The following is a 22,124-nucleotide window of genomic DNA, read 5'->3' on the forward strand; positions in this document are numbered from 1 at the left end:
TCGTTTTGTCATGAATATCACTGGGGAATAAGAAAGCTCTCTCTATAGTGGATGCCTGGCATCAGTCACTTGGGAATAGCATAGTTGTTTGCATTGTTATTAACGTACTTGTTTTATAGAAAAAAGTGAAAATCGTCTATCAGGTTATCATATACAACCAGACACCAATCTCAAGTGCTCATTAAAAATGTCTAAAAAACTTTTTTTTTTTAAAAAAAATCCAAACCAAAGTGTTTTATTATTATGCACCATCCTACGAAGAGGTGGTTATTTATTTATTCATTTTGTGGTAAACTAACTTTCTGAACTGTTTCTAGATTAATGTGATCATTTTTGTGTTATAGATTCTTCATTTATTTATTTTAGCTGTCTATAGATTTTTTTGGCAACAAAATAGTTTATATACTCTAACATTAGACTTCTGTAATATTATTGTGCCAAAGGCTTAATAAAATACCATTCTGTATTCTGAGTAAGGTTCTGATACTTCTATTGTAGTTGTGTCACAAATTTTAAATTCAGTTTTAAGTAATAGCAAATCCAAGCCTATTACACTTCTTTCCATATAAATATTTTTATTGACCCTATTTACTAATCTTTGCTTGTCATGTTCAGTACAACAGTAGGCATGAGAAGAGGACACTTATCAGAGGCTTACTTAATGAAAACCTCCTGTAAATGGACACTAACTTTTTCAGTAAAAATTAGAAGACATGGCCCTTGATTTTGATGATTTTTAAATAGATACCCTTTTCTTTACTGGTTACCGCTCAGATCAGCATGGGGTTCTGCTGGTTGAAGCTTCCTGTAGAGCACTGTTGGTTGACATGTTGGACTGCAAACTAACTAGGCCATTTAATGATAAGGATCTGGACCTAAAGATAAATGTATTTTTTTGGCTCTGTATAAATGGCAGAGCACATCTATGAAGTGTGTGTCCCTCAGAAATGACCTGCTGCCAAATACGTCAAACCAGAAGTTTCATAAGGTTTCCATGATCACTCAGGGTTTCAGATCTTTTTGACAGTTTTGTCAAAACATGTTCCAAAATACCAATTAAGCAAACAAACAAAAAAACTAGAGAAGTAGGCATCTGTTTTGAAAGTATATAGTACCTGAGCCAACTGAGAACAGTAGCACAGTAAATCCAGATGTATTCTGCAGCAGTGAAATTAGTAAGCTTACGAAGCACCACGTTATGTCCTTTGGGGATGTGACTGTGATGCAGAACCACTGCCCCAGTGTGCCACCTTGCTCCTTGCTGTGATAATACTGCGAGTGAGTGAGGTGCTCTAGTGATCTACTTTTCTCGAGTCTCCAGCTAACCTGGGAAAGTGTTTTCTTCACATCGGTTAATGTGGAAAGACAGAACCAGATGACGTATGTATATCAATATTGTAGAACACACGTGCATTCTCTGCCGCTACTCTCTTCTTCCCTCAAGCAAGCACTAGTTCTTGCAGCTGACGCTAAATTGAAAAGTTTGCATCTCTAGGCCAGAAGGAGAAGAGATCTCTATAAATCTGGGAATTTTCACTTGCTGACCTCTTCAAAGCCCGTATCTCTAACCTCGTTAGCCACAGTCCTGGCACGTGAGAAGGAATCCAACACTGAATTTTAGGCATTAACAGAACTCAAAACACCTTATCCTTTTTGACAGCCCTGATGTAATTTGGGTAGATCCTCAGAACTTTTAGGCAGGAAGCATCCATTTTTACTCAGACTGGAAGTATAACATAAGCCCTTCCACATATACCAAAATCGCTGAGTCCAGGTCTGGTTAAATGCAATAGTTTAGTTGCAATAAGCCCTGCAGCAGTTAGGCCTTTAAAATAGTGGCTGTCCAGCAAGGGAGCTGTGACTATTATTATTAAACCTTGAGGATATGCCAGAGTAACCAAGGCTTGAGAGTTACTGAGGTTTGTCCTATAGAGCCCACATTTACTAGTCTTATTAGATTCTAGTTAATTAGAAGGCATTGCAAACATGCCATTTATACAAGGACCTTAGTTGTTACCATTCTAAGTTTATAATAGCTTATAAAAAGTAGTTTTACTGTGGAATTCAAGCTTTGTCGTCCTGTGGTTTTCATCCTTGCAGTTGTGTGTAATTGTGTTTGATCTTTGGTTATAGTTTCCCTTGTAACTGGGCATGATTAATGGTATTCTCCTAAGGAATCCTTTGGTATGTTCAGAAGGTTTAATAGTGCATCTTGCAATGGGAAGAGCAGCCTCTTCAAGCAAGGGGATCAGAACTATTGCAACTCTGAAGGCCAGGGGAGGTTTTCTATGAAGTGGGGTGGGAGAAAAGCAAGTCAGGAGAAAAGTAGGGGTAGCTGTGGAAGCGTTGAACTTTGTGTGAATGCTGGTCTGTATTTGCTTGAATTATAGTTTTGTATTTAGTATAGTGAGTATATGGTAGAGTGAGTTAGTATATATATATTCTGATGTGAGTAGTTCTTCCCTGCCTGAGGTACTTATAGGAAATCAACTTTTTACATAGGAGTGAAGAAATAACTGATCCCAAGAAATCCTGCAAATAAACCTTTAGTAGAGGAAAAATACTGCCTTTACAATCACTTGGGCCCAAGTCCTAAGGAACCATTTAAATTACTGAAGTTTGATGTCATTGTCATCCTGTTTTTCTTTAAGAATCAGAGAAATTGTGTGGTTGTGGTTCTTGTGCCTGTACTTCACAATTCTAGTATTATGAGTTTCTGTCCTTATTTTGGAGAGGTCGTACTTTAGGACTATGAAATTAATGCTATGTCCCTGTGAGACCCTGAACAGAAGGAATGGCAGTGATGAAGGGACCTAGTTTTAGTGACTTGTGATTGGAGTTGGGTAAGCTTAGAGACTTCAGATCACAGAAAACTTAGGAAACAAACAAATAAAAAAAATAAAAATAAATAATAATAATAATAATAAAACCAACACAGAAAACTTAGAAAATCCTTACTATATATACATATAATCAGATACTGATTTTGTGCAGAACTGCTGTTTTCACTTCATCAGGTTGTAGTGTAAGCATCCTAAGATTTGTAAAAAACAAAAACATAATTTTAAAGTCCTTTCCAAAAATTGGGAACATTACTTTCAAATGAGATACATTAAAAAACAGAATGCCATCTCCCTTTTCTTGTGTAATATCAGGTCAGTCGTAGTACCTAACTGTTACTTTATTGTTTTCACACTTAATAATATTGATCTACAACTTATTTTTCCTAGGAGTGCTTTCCTTTCCCTCTTTTGATAGTCTGTGTCAGAGTGGATCGGATTTTAGGAAATTCGTCACTTTGTGGCAGTGGAAATGAAGCTGGCATGATTTTGTCTTTACAAACATCAATTGTGTTAGAGGGAACCCTCAATCTTTCAGACTTCCTTTTTACAGTTTTCTAATTCTTTTTATCTTTTGAAATACCAAACATACAACAACATATCTAAGTGTATTTTGAAGAATGGGCTGGAATTTTGGGTCTAGAATCCATGATGATGAGCTGGACTGTATAAGTTCAGCTGTGGTCATCCACGATGTAAAAAATAAACCAAGAGGTGGTTTATTGGTGTGTTCACCATCTGTCATCCACTTTAACTTAACCATGTTAATCCAGCTACTGTCCTAACTGTAAAGAGCAAACAACAAAGAACAAAACCAAAAGACTATACAAACCTTTGTCAGTGCTCCTATGACATTTAAATTGGGATTTCAAACGTTTGATTTCTTCATATTGTCAGATGCAAGAAAAAAAGAGAACTGTGAAATTAAGAAATAAAATTATCTGAGTATATTTACAGTCAATTACAAAAACAAAAGATTCTTTATATGAAACTGGTTTTAATTTGGAACTTGAAAGACACCTGCTACCAGGTGCTCTGATGGGGGCTGTGTGACTGAAATGTTAAGAAATCTTATAATTCTTTTGGCTGTTTTACCAAAGTTAAATGAGTCTTTTATTTGGAACCAGCTAGTCTAAGGAGAATCTTCATAGTACTGAGGTGGACAAATCTTTAAAAATATCTGACTGCCACCGACAATAAAGGTGAATCCAAACTAAGGTGTTGTAACAATAAAAGCAGTTAGAACTGTTTGCTTTATGGCTGTTTGCTCAGGGGATTCTCCAAATTCAGAGACTTGAGGATTTGCACTGTGAATGTTTTATACTCCACAGATTTGAAGGAATCCTAAAGTACCTAGACTTATTTTTGCTTATAGGAAAGCTGATAGTGCAGCATGAACATCAGACAACACTGTAACTGGGGGGGGGGGGGGGGGGGACCCCCAAAGCCTACCGAATTGATTAAAGAGAGGTTGAACTGGGGGCCTCTGAGCCTTTCAAGTACCCCAGTTTGAAATCGAAAAGTAAAAAGAGACAGGAAGCTTTAAAGAAGTCTGTCAAACTTTAGGGGCTGTTCACAACAATGCCAGAACTATTTGAGGGAAACTTCATAGTCCTTGCTGCTTCCATTGTTTTTCTATTGCTGTGTTAGTCACATTGCCAACAGGGTACACTAAAGCCCACTAGATGGAGCCAGAAATATTTTGTTATGATATTACCAAGCCAGTATTTCAGATGCTTTCCATTTCTACTTTTTATCCTACTCGAGGAAAGTATAACTTAATGCTGTGGTTTTTTTTGGGACACATTCTAATCTGCATGTCACCTAGTTGTCATAGTTGTCATAGGGTTTGTTTGTGCCCAAATCCACAAGAAAGGAGCTTTCTGCTGTGTAATGCAATTGTCTGAGGCAGAGCATGTCAGCAGTAGCAAACTTACCCATAGCAACCAGGGAAGAAATGGGTGGCTTTGTTTGTCAGGACTAAATTGTCTTTATAATTAGGTAAGATTTTTTGACAAGTCCACTAGTGGTTAGCTGCTAACTGATATCTTGGCATGGACTCTTCTTTGAAGAGAGACTAACCTGTTCAGTTATTGGTGTTCTTCAAGATACATTCCTGTTCTCACTTTGTTTGCATCCTAATGTGTTTCCTAACAAAATGAATTATTTGATATGGGAATTAAATATATATATGTATATATATGTACGTATATAAAACAAAAAAACCACAAAACTTTATTTCATACATAACTTCATTTTTCCTTCAAGAAATATGGTTGTTCTCTTCAGCATACTGATAAGGAATATATACCTGACTGTGCTAGGTGTCACTAAATTTGTTGCTTTTCAACTCTTTTTCTGCTTTTCTGTTTTGAAATTATTAAGCTGAAGTGCATTTATTTCTTTTTAATCTTAGATTTTTATATTGTTCTGTCAGTGTTAATTGTGACAGCATCTCATGTAGAAATAAGATGTGTACATCCTGAATTCTTCTCACAGTGAAACTGTCTTAACATGGAATTCAGTGTAGGTTTCTGGCCAGAAAATATGTCTTAATTTCTCAGCTGAGCTTTGCAGCTTGCAGTAAAAACTGTGCTGCTGTGACTACATTGCTGCTAGAGTATAGGCAGCATTTTTATGTTAAATTGAGGAATGTTTATGTGGGATGCAATACAGAAGTAACTGCTTTATAGGCATCTTACCATTCTGTTACTTTTTTACTACAGTTGAATCTTGCATTTTTTTCAGACAATTTCAGTACTGAGTAATGACACAGAAGATGTAAATGATGTGGTTCTGTTGACTTCAGTTCAGTGACATCTTTATACAGACCACAGACTTATTGTGTCCTGTCACATTTTCTCTGTTCTTGGCCTCTTGTTGATGTTGATGTCATGTATTGCAGTAGTAAATAACCCGCAAATGCTTTGTGCAATTCATTTTCAAAACAGCCTACATGCATTAACTAATGAACATGCTCAGCACTTTTTTTTTTTTTTTTTCTGTAGATCATTCAATATTTTTATTAGTTGGTTCTTAAATAAAGCTGTGATGTGAGTACACAACTTTGAACACAAAGTTCACATATAACATAAATAACATCTAATTGAGACTTTAAGACTACAAAAGTCTCAAAATCAAATTGCTGCAAGACATTTAAGTATTACTGGATGTGGTACTTAGGGATATGGTGTAGTGGGTAATGGTGGTAGGAGGACAGTTGGACCAGGAGATCTTTTGGAGGTCTTTCCCAACCTTAATGATTCTATGATTCAGTAATAATTTTTGTGATGTAAAACAACTTGGGGTTGTCATTTGGATGATTTCTGTTACAAGCCAAATCTGTTGGAACACCATACTTCCTTTGTGTGAACTAATTATTATAAAAATATTTAAGAAAATCAAGACCATCTTCTAATTATCTTTCCGTAAAGACATGCTGGATTTGTGACAGAAAATGTTAATGACTTTGCCATAAAGCTGTGGAAAATTGGTAATTCTAGTGTCTATTATGTTACTCTACTCCAGCCATGACTGCATATTTATATTTTTCTACCAAAAATTTAGCTGCTTTTCTTCCATCACAAAGTTTTAATCCACCAGCACCAGTTGCTCTAAAAACAGTCTCTACAGAGGAAATTCTTTTCTGAGGAATTAAGCAACCAAGCAGGTAAAAACAGTTGGACTGAAGAACTCAAGGAACTCAAGTTTATGTGCAGAGATGAGTAGGGATTAGCCTGTAACAATTATCTTCAACTTCTTTACAGAAGATTAAATGACATGGCGCAACCTAGACATTACTGGCTCACGTGAAAGCATGAGGCTTAACTGAACAATGATTTAGAGGGGAAAGCTATAAACAACTTCTGAGTTCCTCAAGCATCAGTATTGGGGAAATCTTTAATATTTTCACTACTGGCCTTGGCATAGAGAACAGGAATGCGGTAATTAAATACCTCGGTGACACAAATTTGGATAGTTATCACTACAGAGGAGGATAGAATATAATAAAGAACTGGATTATCTTGCAAGCTCCAGTAGTAAAAATGGGTTAGATTACATAGCACTAAATGTAAAATCGGGAATTTTAAGACTAATAGGCATTTCTACTCTGAACTAAAAGGCCTTTTACTGTAAACCACTGAAAACAGTATGGGAGTCTAGGATGTGCTAAAAGCAGGTTAAATCCTTCTCTTCCCTGTGCCGAAGGTACAGAGCAGCACTGCTAAGATGATCACGTGTGTGAACGTATGTGACTAGAAGCTAAGGCTGCAGTATTCCAGGCCAGGGACGCCCGTGTGGGCCAGACCTGCTCGACACCCCTGAACTCTGCTTTCCACAGCAGCGTGGCTGTGTTTGAGCTAATAAGGAACAGTTCTTGCTCCATGCTGTTCCTGCACTGTGTGCTGGCACTGTCCGGGAGGTGCTGGTTAGCAAAGGCCGGGCTGTGCCAGGAAGCCTAAGAACCGATCGGCCATCTTGGGCCAGCACCTGGCCCTGTGACAGGGCTACGTCGTTCTGGAACAGGCTTTGCCCGAGAGAGCTGTGCCTTGTAAAAACTGACGGGTTTTTGTGGGCATGTGATTGGTCTCTTCAGAAATACCAGGCAGCAAGCACAGAGGAAAGAAAGCAGCTATTTAAACTAAATGATGCTGGTGTAAGAATAAAAAGTAATAAAAGTAGCTTGGAATAAACACTGGAAATTAAAAGGCATTCTCTCCACTGCAGCATTAAGCCTTAGAAAAGCATTTTGGTAGATTTTGGCCTCATTATTTCTAGTTAATTTTGTGTTGGAACTTTACTAAATTGTAAAGCTGCCTAATGCAGCAGGCACATGGAATCACTGCACAAGGTCTCTTTAAATCCAATATTCTTATTAAATGGGCTTAAATTGTAGCTGAGAAGAATGACAGCAAATGCATGCTCAGTTTTCTTCCTTAAGATTGTTACAAATTTAGTATTGGTGCAGTTTGGTCAACTGTACATTCTCAATATATTACGTAATTATGCAGTTTTCCAAAGTTAAAGGAAGACCTTGTGGAAATGTGTTGTAGGTTCTGTTCAGTTATGGCAGGTTTCTTTCATGCAAAAAACCACCACACTTATTTAATGAGCCCTCATGGCCCTCTGGAGTACTGTATGGGCTTACATACTCAGCTGTGGAAGCTGTGCCAGCTGGATTTGCTGGGACATAACACTTGCTGGTGTGTACTATGACCAGATCACACCTGGTTTCACATTAGCCATTTCCTCACTGGAAGTTTTTTCCACTGTCTAGTTCCTTATGAAATCATGAAAGTTCATGAAAGAGTTGTGTATAGTCTGTATGGATCTGCAGGAATTACATGCTATTTCCATTGGAATTGTTTAGAAATGTTTCAGACTCAGTAGTGTCTAAGTGCATTTGTGCCATAATGAAAGAGGCAAATTAGTGCCTGTGCAGATCTTGGACAACATCGGTTATTTTATATATGAACTCGTTATTTTAATGCAGTATACTTTAGAAAGAATGGGCATGCTTACAAAATATCTTTGGCTTATATTTAAAGCCAAATTTAAAGCCACCTAAATTAGCGTTCCAACTTAGAATTTCTAGTCGTCAATGCTGTGCATTCAGACAGGTTTTGTTACATTTTTTAAACAGACATATTTTTTTCCTAGTCAGGTGTCTTATTCTCCTACTTTACTCTTAGACAAAAAGAAAATTTATGAAGGAAATTGTTTTTATGTGCCTTAAAGATAGTAAAAAATTGGTAAAACAGAGATGACCTGTCTCATTACGATAATTGATACAGCATTAGTAAAAAAAGCGAGTATACCTTTTATATCATTGTAGTCGTGATATTGTTCTCTTCTATGCTTAAAAAATAGTCACATAACTATATACTGTATGCACAAGTGATGTGCCTACTTTATGCTGGCTCAGCTGTTTGTGACCATCATAACTTTATATACATAATATATCCATTAACTGCAAAATTATTTTGTACAAATACATATATTCTTTAAAATTGATGTAAAGATGCTAGTCTCATACTAATATTGTAAGCTTTCCCAATTTTATTAAGTACTCTTGGAATCTGTGAGGGTATTTAATACATTTTTGAGGAGTACGTGTCCATGGGACAGGTGTAAACAGCCAAATGAATCATTATGGATATAGGGCCAATAAAAATTGCAGTAGTTTTGGCAGTTGGCCAGACTGATTTTAACTTTATTACTTGCCTGAAAGTGAAAGGCAGTACCATAGCACAGACTAGTGGCATAAGAAAATGTTGAAAAAATAAGTTACTTTTATCAACTCTTCTGTAATAGTCACAAATTCATAATCTATGCTCCTGTAATATACTTCATTGAATGAATTAATTAATTTCACTGAAGTAAATGGTGTTACACAAAGGGTGAAGGCATCCCACAGGTATAGTTGAATGGATAAATGGTAAAATACAGCCTCTGTTTGCTATAGTGCAGCAGTAGAAGAAGCTAGTTTGCAATGTCAGTAATGTTACTGATTTTTTTGTAGTGGTTATGAAATCTTGCAGATTCATTTGGCTTTGTAAGAGGAGCAATAAAATTGCAATAAAAAAGCATCAAATAAAAACTAAAAAGTCTTTAAGAAAAAATTCACAATACCATACCAACTACAAGGAGTTTCTGTTCTCAGTTACACTCAAATACATCCAGAATAGTTCTGCTGACCTTAAAACAGTTATTTGGGATTTTTTTTATTATAATTATTTTTAGAAAAAGAATTACAAAAATGCGCTTGGAAGTGGTCACAGAATCGTTCAGTTTGGAAGGGACCTTGGGATTCCTCTAGTCCAACCTGCTTCTCAAAGTAGGATTGACACTGGAAAAGGAGACACTTTTTTAAGTTTCAAAGAACAATATATACATGGAAAGAAAATGGGAAAAAGAAAGCAAGATTTCTTTGAAAAAAATGGTAGAATGTGATCATAGAGGGCCTTCATATTTTGCATGGTGATGACTTGTCTGTATGGCCAGAACAGTATAATGAAATGGAAAAGCTTCTGCATTCTGTATGAGTATAAAACAGGCATGATCAATTCCCTCCAAAATAAGCAATTCATGTTTTAAAAATCTTCCTAACTACAAAAGATGCATTGGTCTTGACCTGAACCTCTAGAAGGATGTCTCAAGAGATGGACCCTAAATCCTTGAGCCATTGTGAAAGCCCCTCCACTTTCCAGAAATATGAATGCTGGCTATTGATAGCAGATGCTGTAAGTCTTGCACCGTTATAAGCTGTTGTAAGCAATTGCTTTCATTAAAAAACAAAGAAACAAACAAAATCAACCCAAAACAACAACAACAATGAAAGGATAATAGAATTAAAAACTTTAAAGGAAACATCTTGTAGAGAGGAATATTAACTTTCTCTCACCAGTAATGGAGAGCAGTAGTCTTAGCTGTGAGAATCCAGATTTTGGATTGGGAGAAAAAAAAAAAAAAAGTGAGTTATTGTGTTCTAGAGCAAACATTATCCATTTTTGATAATGTTCAGAACCAAATAGATAGGATTTAATATTTTAGCTAACTTCAAGAAATCTTCTATTTTAATTCAAAGAGCATTGAAACAAACTACTCTTTTTACCAAGAGTGCTAAGAAGTTTTACTTCTGAACAACAATTAATACTGGAATCAAGTGCTTTTGGTATTTTACAGGGGAAAAAAAATGGGTGATTTAATGTATTTGGAAACAAACCAATATCCAGAAGAGCAGATCAATCACGTTTTCTAGTTCAAAGGGTTCTTGAAGCCCCTGAATCAAGACAACCATTTATTAAACAGGCAAAATGGGGAAAGCTCATCTCAAATTGGGACTAGAGGTAAGGAAGATACCAATGGGCTTATGGTAGGGCCACATCAGCAAAAGACACGGGTTTGCTGTGTAATTGTAACTTCAGTGACTGTGCAGAGGAAGCTGGCTCATGTTGCACAGTGCCAAGACTGATTCAGCAGTGTCTACTCCAAGTCAAAGCAGTGACTAGTGGAGAAGTGGAAGTATTTCTTCCTCAAAAAAATTCTTTGGTATAAGGTGGCTTCAGACATTGCACTTCCTCCCTGTTGTAATCAAGTTGTTTTGCAGACAGACTGTATGACGGACTGAAAAAAAGGAACTAACTTCAGTACGTCAGTAAATGTGATCAGTTGTCTCGATGCTGGGGTCAAGAAATGAGTTTTCTTACTCTTCATTTTCCTTCCCCTTCCTTTCAATGATACATTCTTGCTACCTTTGAGAATGTTTAAGAAATGGTACACACAATAATAGATACATATTTTTAAACCATATGAATTTTTTGGAAATCACCTAGCAGCAAGCACAGCAGTTAATATAACGCTAATATATTGCCTGCTTCTGGCAAGGAGATGAATGCCAGGAGAGCTGGCAGTACTGTAATAAGAAGCCTTTCTCTTCCCTGGAAGTCTTACTACCCTTTCAGTATGATTTTGGACCTCTGCACACCTGTAATTCAAAGTAGAGTTCTGAAGGCTAATGAGGATTTAGGGTAAATATTTCTTAGATTGTGGTATCTCAGGTATCGAGCTCAGGCTGATGTGTAATCAAATATACAGTGTCTTTTAATAAAATTTTAAACGCAGTAAGACTTCCATTTTGCTCTCAGAATTTAGTGTTGGGCCATTTATACTTTATAATACTACATAGGGGAATAGCATTTTGTGAGGTAGCTGTTGTTTCCTATAATTTATCTGATACTATTAAAAGGACTGTGATACTGTGTCATTTTTATTAAATTACACATTTTTGGTTTAAAATATATTGAGATATAATTTTCTTATACATTTCTTTTCCCCTTTAATGAGTTTACACTCTGTGTAATATGTTATGAAGAATTTCAACTGATGAACAAATATGTAATATTTTTATTTAGGACAATACAAGGGAGTAGTTTTCCTTGCATTAATTATGTCCAACATGTAGTTGTGCAATGGCTGATTATTCGGTTATTGCAGACTTCGCAGAGTTCAGGTTTGTCTGCTTATGGAATATAGTACTAGTATAGTGTAGTGAAAACTTTTGGAAAGTGTTCAAAGAAATTAGAGCATGCTGTAGAATAATCTTGCAAAAAGTAGTGAAGAAATCCAAAAATACTTAGGACTTGTTTGTTCTGTGTGTAGAACTAATCTTTGTGAACTACAAGCGGACGGAAGGTTTGAGTAAAACTGTCTGATCTGAATTTGGAATATGTCTTTTCAAAAAGAAAGTGTTGGATTAAAAAAAAAAAAAAAGATACTTGCCTTAAATTAAAATGAGAGTTAATGTCAAAATGTCAAGCTAGATGTATTTTGTGTGATTCTTTTCACTCTTTGCAGGAGAAATGAAAAAGACTTCAGCAATTCTTAGCCCAGGCACTAGGTGGTGGTTCAGGCTTTTGTATAGAAATGTGGATCAGCATTGCTCTCATTTTAGAATCTAAATATACTTAAGGATTAGAGCTGTTGAAAAGCACATTTTTGTCCTTCTTTTGCTTCTAAAATCAGCAGCCCTCCAGTGTTGAGAATTGAGCCCAAACTGCAACAGTGATGTTTGTGTGCAAAGCGTGTTCCTAACTTACACTTTGAATTCCTCGTGGTGGTGGTGAGGAATTTTAGGAGTGGGTGCTGCAGGCAGTGTGCCCCCGCCAGCGTGCAGATCTCTCGTGTAAGGGAAGGGCCTTTTGTAGGTACTGCTGTGGAGGGGAAGCTTTTGTGGTTCTTCTTTGCAGATACGTCAAAATGCATGCATTAGGCACGAGATTCACTCATGTAGGCTCCCCTTCCCCTCTCTGCTGTGTGTCAGTCCCAGTCACCCCCCAATCCTGGTGGGGGCTTGGCAGGGTCAGAGCCACTCCACGGGGTCTGGGAGCTGCTGATCGGCTGCCCCAGAGGCGCGTGGTGGCAGGAGAAGTCCACTGCAGGATGCCACCTTGCTCCCCGTGCTCTTACTCCCGTGGCTGCCATTCAGTTGGGGGGGCTGCATTCTAAGTTACCAGGATTTTTTACATTGCAGCAGTGCTTCTACACACAGTAAGATGGAGAAGTCATTTGCGCCCTGTAGTGGAGGAGGGCTTGAATTTGGTGGTGCACGTTGACAGCACGTAAATTTCTTTGCCTGTGCAATACTTGCCATGGGCTTTGTGATTACGCGAAGCTAAAATTATAAATGCTTGGGTCAACACTATGGAAGATTGCATGTTGGACTACATTGTAAATTAAGCTTTAGAAGAAGTGCTAGCTGTGTGCATTATGAAACACTCTTTAAAAAGGCAGAAAAAATCTGCAAAATACATAACTGTGTGGTTCCATGGTCTGGTTTTTTTCCAACATGGAATACCTTAAGCACTTTTTTTTTTTTTTTAATTATTCCTTCTGTTTCATGAGGTGCTTTCAGTGTAAGTGCCCATATTTTTTCCTGCAGGTCTGACCCAATTACTTTGGTTGTCTGTAAGAAACATTGCGTGATGGAAACAGCTGGAACCAGTTTGACTTCAGTAGGGCCTGGGCTGTAACATTGCCCATATTCCGAAACGTGTCACTGACAGTCAGTGAAAAACAGCTTCCAGGCTGCAGATGGAAATGAAAATACCAGGTGACGTTGTAGATAACTGCAACAAAGATAGGTATAGCATCTTTACCCAGGGACTGGGCTTGTTCTAACTCTTATCATAAAATGCTGGCTTGTTTCATCCAGGTCTCATGGCCCTGACAATCGCATTGCTGTGCTCTGATGTACATCGTCAGCTACCCAGCTTGGCAGCAGCTGAGATTTAGATTGAAACAGATCACTAATTTTTGTGTGTCACGGGGAAGAGGTTAGAGCAGGAGTGCTCTCGTGATTCGACTTTTAGAGGAGATACTAAATCCTGTTCATTCAGAAAGACCTATCATTTTGTAGGGTACAGGAGAATAATACTGTTTGTCCTGGAGTGCATTGTCCTGGGAGAAAATGGATGACAAGGACGTAGTTGCTCAAGTGTTTAGACTGCGATACCTAGTTTTTGTGACATTTCAACACCTTCCAATGTAGGAAAATAATACAAAAAGCTTTCACGGATTTTATTGTGCAGTGATTCAAATTTTACATATTTTTAAACTTAATTGTTTTGAATCTGCTCCTTTCATTACACTGACACACAGATGGAAAGTCTCTTTCAGCTGTGTGCAAAACCAGCAGCAATGCTAAAGGCTTTTAATCGTAACTGGCTAAGGAGGGCAAAAATACTTCTGTCTTTTGTGTTGAAATTCCACTTCAGAGCTTTTGTCTACTTCCTAATGTAATTATTAGGAAAAGCAAAACAGACTCGTGCCATTGAATGATGGCCAGACCTGAAGCATACGTGGTATTGACCTTTCTTCTGGGGAGATCTAGCCTACTTCAGACAGCCAGCTACTCGGGGAGCCTCTCCTTTTTACCCTGTCTTGGATAGCTTCTTCTGTCTTGTTGAAATGAGCTGACGTGACTTCTCCAAGGTGGAACACTAAAAAGTGAGGAGGGATGCTTGCCAGGATGGGGCACGCTGCCACCGGCGAGCAGTGCCTACTCCTCCCACCCCTGCCCGGCAGTCTGTGAATGAGGCAGTCGGTGAGCTTGAGTAGGAGCTCTGCACACCAGTAGCCTTCTGTATGAAGCTTTCATCAAAACATTTTTATGAGACTTAATGAGACAGCACGGCCCAGATTTTCTATTAGATAACTTATTGGAGAATAAAAGAAGATGCAGCTTGCAGCTTCTGAAACCTTTTGTGGTGGACAGAGCCAGGTGGGTTACAGATTTGGAGACACTCCCAGTGTGATTCAACCATCTAGCATTGTAAAGAGTAATGAAGAACTTTAACTTAAGCCATTGAATGTTCTGTACGTATTTGACAAAGAGGCAGCTCGGTGTTAGATTAGAACCGGAGACTGAGTGTAGACAGTGAAGGAACATGTAGTTCCAAAGTGATATCATTTTGTCTGGGAGATAAGACAAAAAGTATATAAAGAACTTAAAAAGCAAGGCTAAAAAAATAAATTATAGAGCGATGGACTAAACTTGTGGGAAATTAATTTGATATACAACCAAAATTTTAAGATATCATCATAACCAATTTGAATATGCCATTGAATTAATAGCTTGCCTGATATATTTTATTCATTACATCCTGAAATATTTTAATGTCATGTAAGAATTGAATGTGAAATTAATTTACAAATAATTGGCATTGGCAGTTTCCTGCGCTGTCATGTGACTAAGGCGAGCAGATACAAAAGCCTTGCAAATGAGCACATTTTGGAATATTAAAAATCTCATTACAAAGTGCAGGAGCTCACAACTGAGAAGTTATAATAATTTTAACCATTTAAAAAGCATACGGTGAAAGCTAATTCTTGGCTATGAAATGAGACTCACCACCATGTGTATTGTGTTACTTTATTTATAAAATGACTTTAATTTACAATAGGTTTGAAAATCAAGTCATGTCTTGAAGTCAGTTTCTTCTTGTAAATAGAAAATACAGACCTCAGCAGAGCCTTTTGGTGTACTATAAAGTTACTTGTTGCAAACAAGCAGAGGATCTGTTCCAAAGTTCCATGCTCTGACTTAGGAAGAAAATGGTTTAATGAATAAATAAGATAAATGTTTAATTAAATGTTTATCCCTCCCTTTTTTCTGTCGTCCTCAGCCTTTAGTCTTTATTTTCAAATTTTACATTTGATTCCATTGGAATGCCAGCTGGTAGATGCTTTTCATACATTTGTCTTCTGTCTGTGGCTTTCCCTTGTATTGTAAATGTTGAAGCAAAGGTAGAATAAAATTATTTTTCTGTTTATATATAAAAAAAACCATCCACTATTGCACAGACATATTTTGTTGTGCTGCAGCTGAACTATTGTAATTATAAAAGTTAAAATAATATTATTTATACCTTTGGAAATGTCAGTAATCGGTTGATGTATGCTTAATGAAAACTCGCATACAGAGTTTACTAGCTAACAGATTTTCTGTTTAAATATGTCTGAACAGGTAATGTGGGTATGTAACTTGTGCCGAAAACAACAAGAAATCCTCACAAAATCTGGAGCCTGGTTTTATAACAGTGGATCAAACGCACCTCAGCAGCCTGACCAAGAAGGGATCAGAGGTCTGCGGAATGAGGAAGCACCTCAAGAGAAAAAGGCAAAGCTGCAGGAGCATTCGCAGTACCAAGGTCCACCAGGTGACATATCCACACAAGGTTTGGACAAAAGTAGATCTCAAGGGCTCACCAGACAAGACTCGATTAAGAATGGTTCAGGAGTAAAGCACCAAGTAACAAGTGACACAACATCAGACAGGTAAGGAAGTATTTAATTTTTATTAAGGAAGTATTTAATTTTTATGCTGAAAAGATCTGTTGAATGTATGGGACAAATTTATTTTTTTCTTTCTGAGTTTATTTTTATTCTGTAATTTATAAAATCCGTATTAGGCTTTTTGAAACAACCCTAAGCAGAAACAGCTGAAGAGCCTCGTAGTGTGTTCAGATGGTCATAGACAACGTGTGTTCTTTGCTTCTTCTCATAAAAAGAGTTGATGAAAAATGACAGTCGCAGTGTGACAGAGCTTGTCTATGTGCTTGCAACTTGGTTGAACTACAGTCATGTGCTGTACACGTGAGTTTGGGGCCGCTCACTTCATGGCAGAATTTTTGTAATCCAAAATAGGGTTCAAAAAGGCAGGTTAATGGGTGATGAGGAATGGGTGATTGAGTGGTGATCTGAGTATTTTCATGGTTTCTCAGTTTCTTGCTGTTAGTCTTAGTTAATCATTAGAATCATTTTTATTTTTTTCACTGATTTGACACAGCAATGGTTGAGTGGCTGTTTCAACAGTAATGTAGTAGGTCCTGCATTTGGCCAGAGGGTGGAGATGCAACTTCCATCCCTTTCTCTTGATGTGATTATACCAGAAGTCACCAGAAGGCTCTCAACCTCTGCAGCTGCACTTTACTGGAACACAAAAGTAAAAACTGTTTCATTAAATAAATTGAATTTCCTTCTAAACAAGACCAGACTAGAGCTTGAAACGTGTTGGGAAGGGAAAGAAGAGAGTCAGCTTGCTCACGTGTTTCCATGGAAATTATGTCCTCTCTCTCCAGAGGCCTTTACCTGCCTTGGTATTTGGCAGCCAGAGCAGCATAATCTGGTAACCTTCCCCTTGCTGCCCAACCATAACCTTTTTAACAATATTTATACCTCAAACTTGAAGCAAGTTAGACAGCTATAATATATTTTGCAGCTTATATAATTAAAATCATTTTCCCTTCCCCTCATCTCTTGAATTCTACCATATTTCATTTCCTGTTTTTGGTTTTATTTGGGAACAAATTAAATGTAATTAATCTGACCCTTTTTGTTTCACTTATTCTGCCTGTTGCCCTTTGCTCTCATTTCAGCTGATGGGTTCAGTGCCCAGTGGCTCTGAGTGCTCCTCAGTTATTTGTGTGCTATCCGAGAAATACAGTACTAAAGCTGGCAGCTTAACTTCATGCTAAGGAGCAGGAGAGATGATGAGAGACTGATTCTCTTTTTATTTATTTTTTTACTTAATATTTTGCCCAGGAGATGGAATCGTACATAATAGCATGATTAAAACAAAAACAAAAACAAACAAACAAACAAAAAACAGCAACAAAACAGCAACAGGCTTTCTTGTTCTTAGCAATAAATTAACTCTGAGTATGTTTATATGTGTTGCATGAGCTTGAAGGTTAGAGGGTCTTCTGAATAATTTCCTTGCCTTGTGTACCTCACGTTAACTGTCTTTCCTTCGATGGAGGTAATGAGAAGGATCCCTACTTGATTCCCAGTCATCAAGGGCTGGTTGGTCAAATGGGCTGTTAGAGGGGAATATCAGCATTGATGGGAGAGAGTAGCCTAAAATTCAGAGATGAAGATGGGCCTTCAATTCCAGCCTCTATACACTGTCATGCCAACTCTGTTCTCAGCAGTATTAATTGAAAAGACTTACAATTTTACTACATTCAGTGGCTGTTAAGAAGTGAGCATAATGTATTACTATCTTTCTACTGAAGTCATGCATAGAATATTTATCATGATTTAAAGTATTTTTAATATTTATAAATCCATGTGTATTCTGCTTATTATTATCAATCAAGTTAAGAGAACTTATTTTTTTCCCTTTGAAACTTGTGTTTCTCATGAAGCACTTGCGTTCAACGTTTCCTAAAGGCTTCTGGTCTATCCTTAGTTCTTTAATGCTTAGTTTTTATTTTATTTTATTTATTTATTTTTAATTCTTAAATTAAATGCAGAAATTGAACTACTCTAGTGTGGTAGACCATTTGTCTAGATAAGCTAAACCTAGGAGAAAAGGACAAAAACACAGCAGATCAAAATGATAGGGAAACAACCAAGAAGTGAGAAATATTTAGTGTTTTTTTGTGTGTGTGTGTGCTTTGTAAAGTGTAAGTAGTAAAACTAACTAAAAATGAGAACTATATTGTCTCTATTTTATTTTTTGTTCCAAACACATTTGTTTTGACACCAAAAATAATTTCAAAAGTTAAAACCAATAAACCATTTGCAATAAAAATGTATCTCTAAGACTCCATGTACTTCAGTTTTTCTGAATAGACAGGTAGAATGTCATTTTTTTGATTTTTTTTTTTTTTGATCATCTATGTGGAAGCAGAACAAAATAAGGAATTATTCACTTCTTCCCTTCAGCACGCAGATGTTCAGCCATTTCCAGAAAAGCAGGTCTCCATCATGCGTAATGGTAACTTGGGAATATAAATGCCATGACTCCAAACGCTCTGCCTTCCTCTTTCTGTCACCCCATCTTTTATTGCTAAACATGATGTCCTATGGTGTGGAATACCCCTTTGGTCAGATGGAGTCACCTTGCCTGGCCACTTGGCCTGTCCGGTCTCAGTTTGTTGTGCACCGCCAGCCTCCTCATGGCCAGGGCAGTGTAAGAAGCAGAGAAGCCCTTGGTGCTGTGCAAGCACTGCTCAGCAATAACTCAAGCAAAACACAGCACGATAACGAGCCACTATGAAAATTATAAACTCTACCCCAGCTAAAACCAGGACACTTGGTCATATTCTGTGAATCTCAAGGGCAGCAGTGCCATTGCTGTCTCATTCCTTTCTTTTTTTTTTTTTTTTGGTTTTGCTATTTAGTTTTACCATTCTTGAGTAGTAGTCATATTTTTGCCCTGTTTTCTTTACTAATATTATTCTCTATTAATTGTTAATTGTTTGGAGTAATTGTTTGAAAGTAATTGTTTGAAATGATAGACTGGCATTCCGTTCCCTTCCCAACAGCTCCATTTCCAATTGATAGATCCTAAACTGCTCGGTACACGTAGGTACTTGAATGTAGATCCTCTGATTGATCCGGAATTTGTTGCCTTAAAGAAGTCTGGCATGATTTCAGATTGCACATTCTCCAAGGATGTTTTTCTTACATTGGGTATATTGCAGAGGAAAAGAGAAGTCATAAACGATTCAGCAGCAAGTTGTACTTACCACCAGCAGAATGGTTTTCCATTATTATTTTTTTTTTCTTGTCCATATCCAATATTTATAATCAGCCTTACAGTTTGTTACTGCTGTCTGTGTTGTGAATCTGTGGAGAAGGCAGTGGCAGCAGGCACACCGTAAGATCCAGTGTTAATTTACTTTCAGTAATTGGCTATCTTGGGTGACAATGCCGTGATTTGTTCTGCATGGAGATTTTATGCTAAGGGCAGTTAAGAAGTAACCATACATACTGGTTTCCACAGACTTAACCCTGCAAGCTGAGTATGGATTCTGACGCAGTATAACACTAGGTGCTTTGAAAAGTGCCAAATGATGTGAATCAAAGGAATGCAAAATATTATTCTCTGTAATCCAGAGACTCAGAAGGTCCGTTCTGAGGTCTGCTGTGCACAGATGGTGGGTTTATGGCTGTATGCACTGCAGTTCTTTGATTTGCATGATCCAATTTCACATTAATTCTGGATTACACAAAGGGCCCTCTTTATTTTATTTTGATAAAAAGCACTCACATACTCTTATTGTCCCCAAGATTTACATTACTCATTCAGTAAGTTTAGTTTTATTTCTAGCAACAAAATGGTCTGAATAGGCATGGACTTCTTTCAGTCATTTTATAGCATGTGAGATGGCTGATTTCTTCATTCCTCAGCTTAAGCCAAAGCAAATGTTTATTGTGTCCAATTAAAATGTGTATAACATCCTATTAATAAAAGCTGGGGAACAGGGAACCTTAGTGCCATCTAAAGCTTTTTCATGTGTCATTCTATTTGTCTGAATTGTTGGATCTGCAGGTGATGTTCCCATGTTTGAGTAGCATATTTCTCTTGCTCTTGGTAGGATCGGTTTTAAAGCCATTTTAGTCATTTGCCAGATCTGACTTTGTTTAGTTGTTTAAATTGTAAATCTTCTGTCACATTCCAGATGTGTTGACTTGTATACGAACTTTCCTATCTGGCCATTCACAATCCTTTTTTGAGGATAGCTCTCTTGAAGTAGGAAATGAACCATGCATCTTCCCAACACAAGGTTATAATCGTGTAACTATTTCTAATCTCATGCCTGCCTGCAATGGTATTATGTAGTTCAGGCAGATGTGAATTGATTAAGATGTGAATTGATTAATTGATTTCATTTTCCCCCCCATGCATCTTCATAGAATCCAAAATTCTTTCCAACGTTTGGAAATGTTAACTTTTACTTTACAATATATGTTTTTATGCATTCTATTACTGAAAAATAAGCTCTTCTCGGGGATATTTTTCATGAGATTCAACATAAAAAATTGTGAAAATATTGCAAGAAAGTTCATTTGCATGTTTTATGAGTCAAGTTACTATTTTTGCTTCTATCAGAGGATGAGCCATATCAAAAAAGAGGGTTGGTTCTTGGTATCTGTGAAGATCATGATCTGCAAGATCATGATTTTGAGCAAGACTAATGAATAAAGCTGCCTTCAGAACTGTAAGGATATGAGATTAAGTCAAAACAAACAAACAAACAAACAACAAAACAAAACAGAAAGAAAACAACAAATTGAGAGAGTGAGTAGCTGCAGAGTTGCACAACATCAGTATCCATTTCCCAGGCCAACAGACACAAATAAAATATATCTTTCTTCCCTCCTCTTCCCTTTTTTCAAAGATACACATGTATTTTGGGGGTTCATTTTCTATCTTCGCATTTCTTTATTCTCAGACAAAATACAACTCTATAGAAGTTTCCACTAACTCTAGTGGCTTCAGGGGATTCATTTTATTCAGAGTAAGAACTGCAAACCAGATCGTTGAGGTTGCTTGGGCCTGGAGATGCAGGTTTTCTGCATCTATTTTTTATGGAATATATACATGCATTTCCCACATACAGAGGTGGTTTTTATCCAATGGCAGAAGAATGGAAATGGTCCACCATCTCCCTTTGCTTCTGTGCTTGGAAGGAGTGCCAATATGAGCTGGCAGCATAGGCTCTGTCTTCTGGGACTGCAACTGGGGATATCGGGGTGTGAGCAGAGAGGAAAAAGAAACCAAAATAAGGGAGAGCAGGAGGAGAGAGGAAAAAGCAGGCACAAGCTAGCTGAAAAACAGCAAAAAGCAGCATGCATTAAATAAATGAAAATGTGTGTACATCTGTTTCGTGTTGTATCTTTTACAAATGACTTTTCGTTAATTACTGAATTATGAACGGATGGTGCTGAGAACACCACTGGCAGTAAGTTACTGCGATTTAAAACACAATGCCGTCACGTGAAAGATCCAGTCATATTTCTTTCCATCAGGCTGAAAACCATCCATTTTCCAAGATTATCATTCTTTTCCTTCTGCAACCTACACACTTACACGGCACTGTAGTGCAGCCTCTGATTTTGATTGTTTTATTTCTGAGTACCTGAGCTGAGAGCTCAGGCGTCTTAAAAAAAGCATGCAGTCTTCACTTGGAGCTGTGGAAACCAAACTCAGGTGAAATAGAGACTTCTTTTTTCTTAACCTATGTTTTTCCACCTGCTGAACTATTTAAAGACTATGAAAAATGTAAAGAAATATGTATAGAGACAATGTTTAAACGGAGGGAGTTGGTATCCAAGAGTTAGAGTGAAAATGCTATGTGTAGATTTCCACATGTTGAGAAATATCCATTAAGGACAACTGTGTTTTTAAACATTTTAGAATTCTTTATATATGAATTAACTGACCTGAATTTATTATGTTACGTTGGCCATCACAGCGGAAAAAATACA

General features: G+C 37.2%; 1 protein-coding gene across 15 annotated transcripts in view; it reads left to right on the forward strand.

Moving 5' to 3' along the window:
• Positions 1 to 22,124, forward strand: part of RIMS2 (regulating synaptic membrane exocytosis 2) — a 457,720-nt gene that overhangs the window by 101,027 nt on the left and 334,569 nt on the right. For all 15 annotated transcript variants that reach the window (XM_035316481.1, XM_035316485.1, XM_035316482.1 and 12 more), the window contains one exon: positions 15,868 to 16,178. In XM_035316481.1, coding sequence (XP_035172372.1) covers positions 15,868 to 16,178 — 311 coding nt within the window. The remainder of the gene's footprint in view (positions 1 to 15,867; positions 16,179 to 22,124) is intronic.

Source organism: Oxyura jamaicensis, chromosome 2, assembly GCF_011077185.1.
Source record: "Oxyura jamaicensis isolate SHBP4307 breed ruddy duck chromosome 2, BPBGC_Ojam_1.0, whole genome shotgun sequence".
NCBI lineage: Eukaryota > Metazoa > Chordata > Aves > Anseriformes > Anatidae > Oxyura > Oxyura jamaicensis.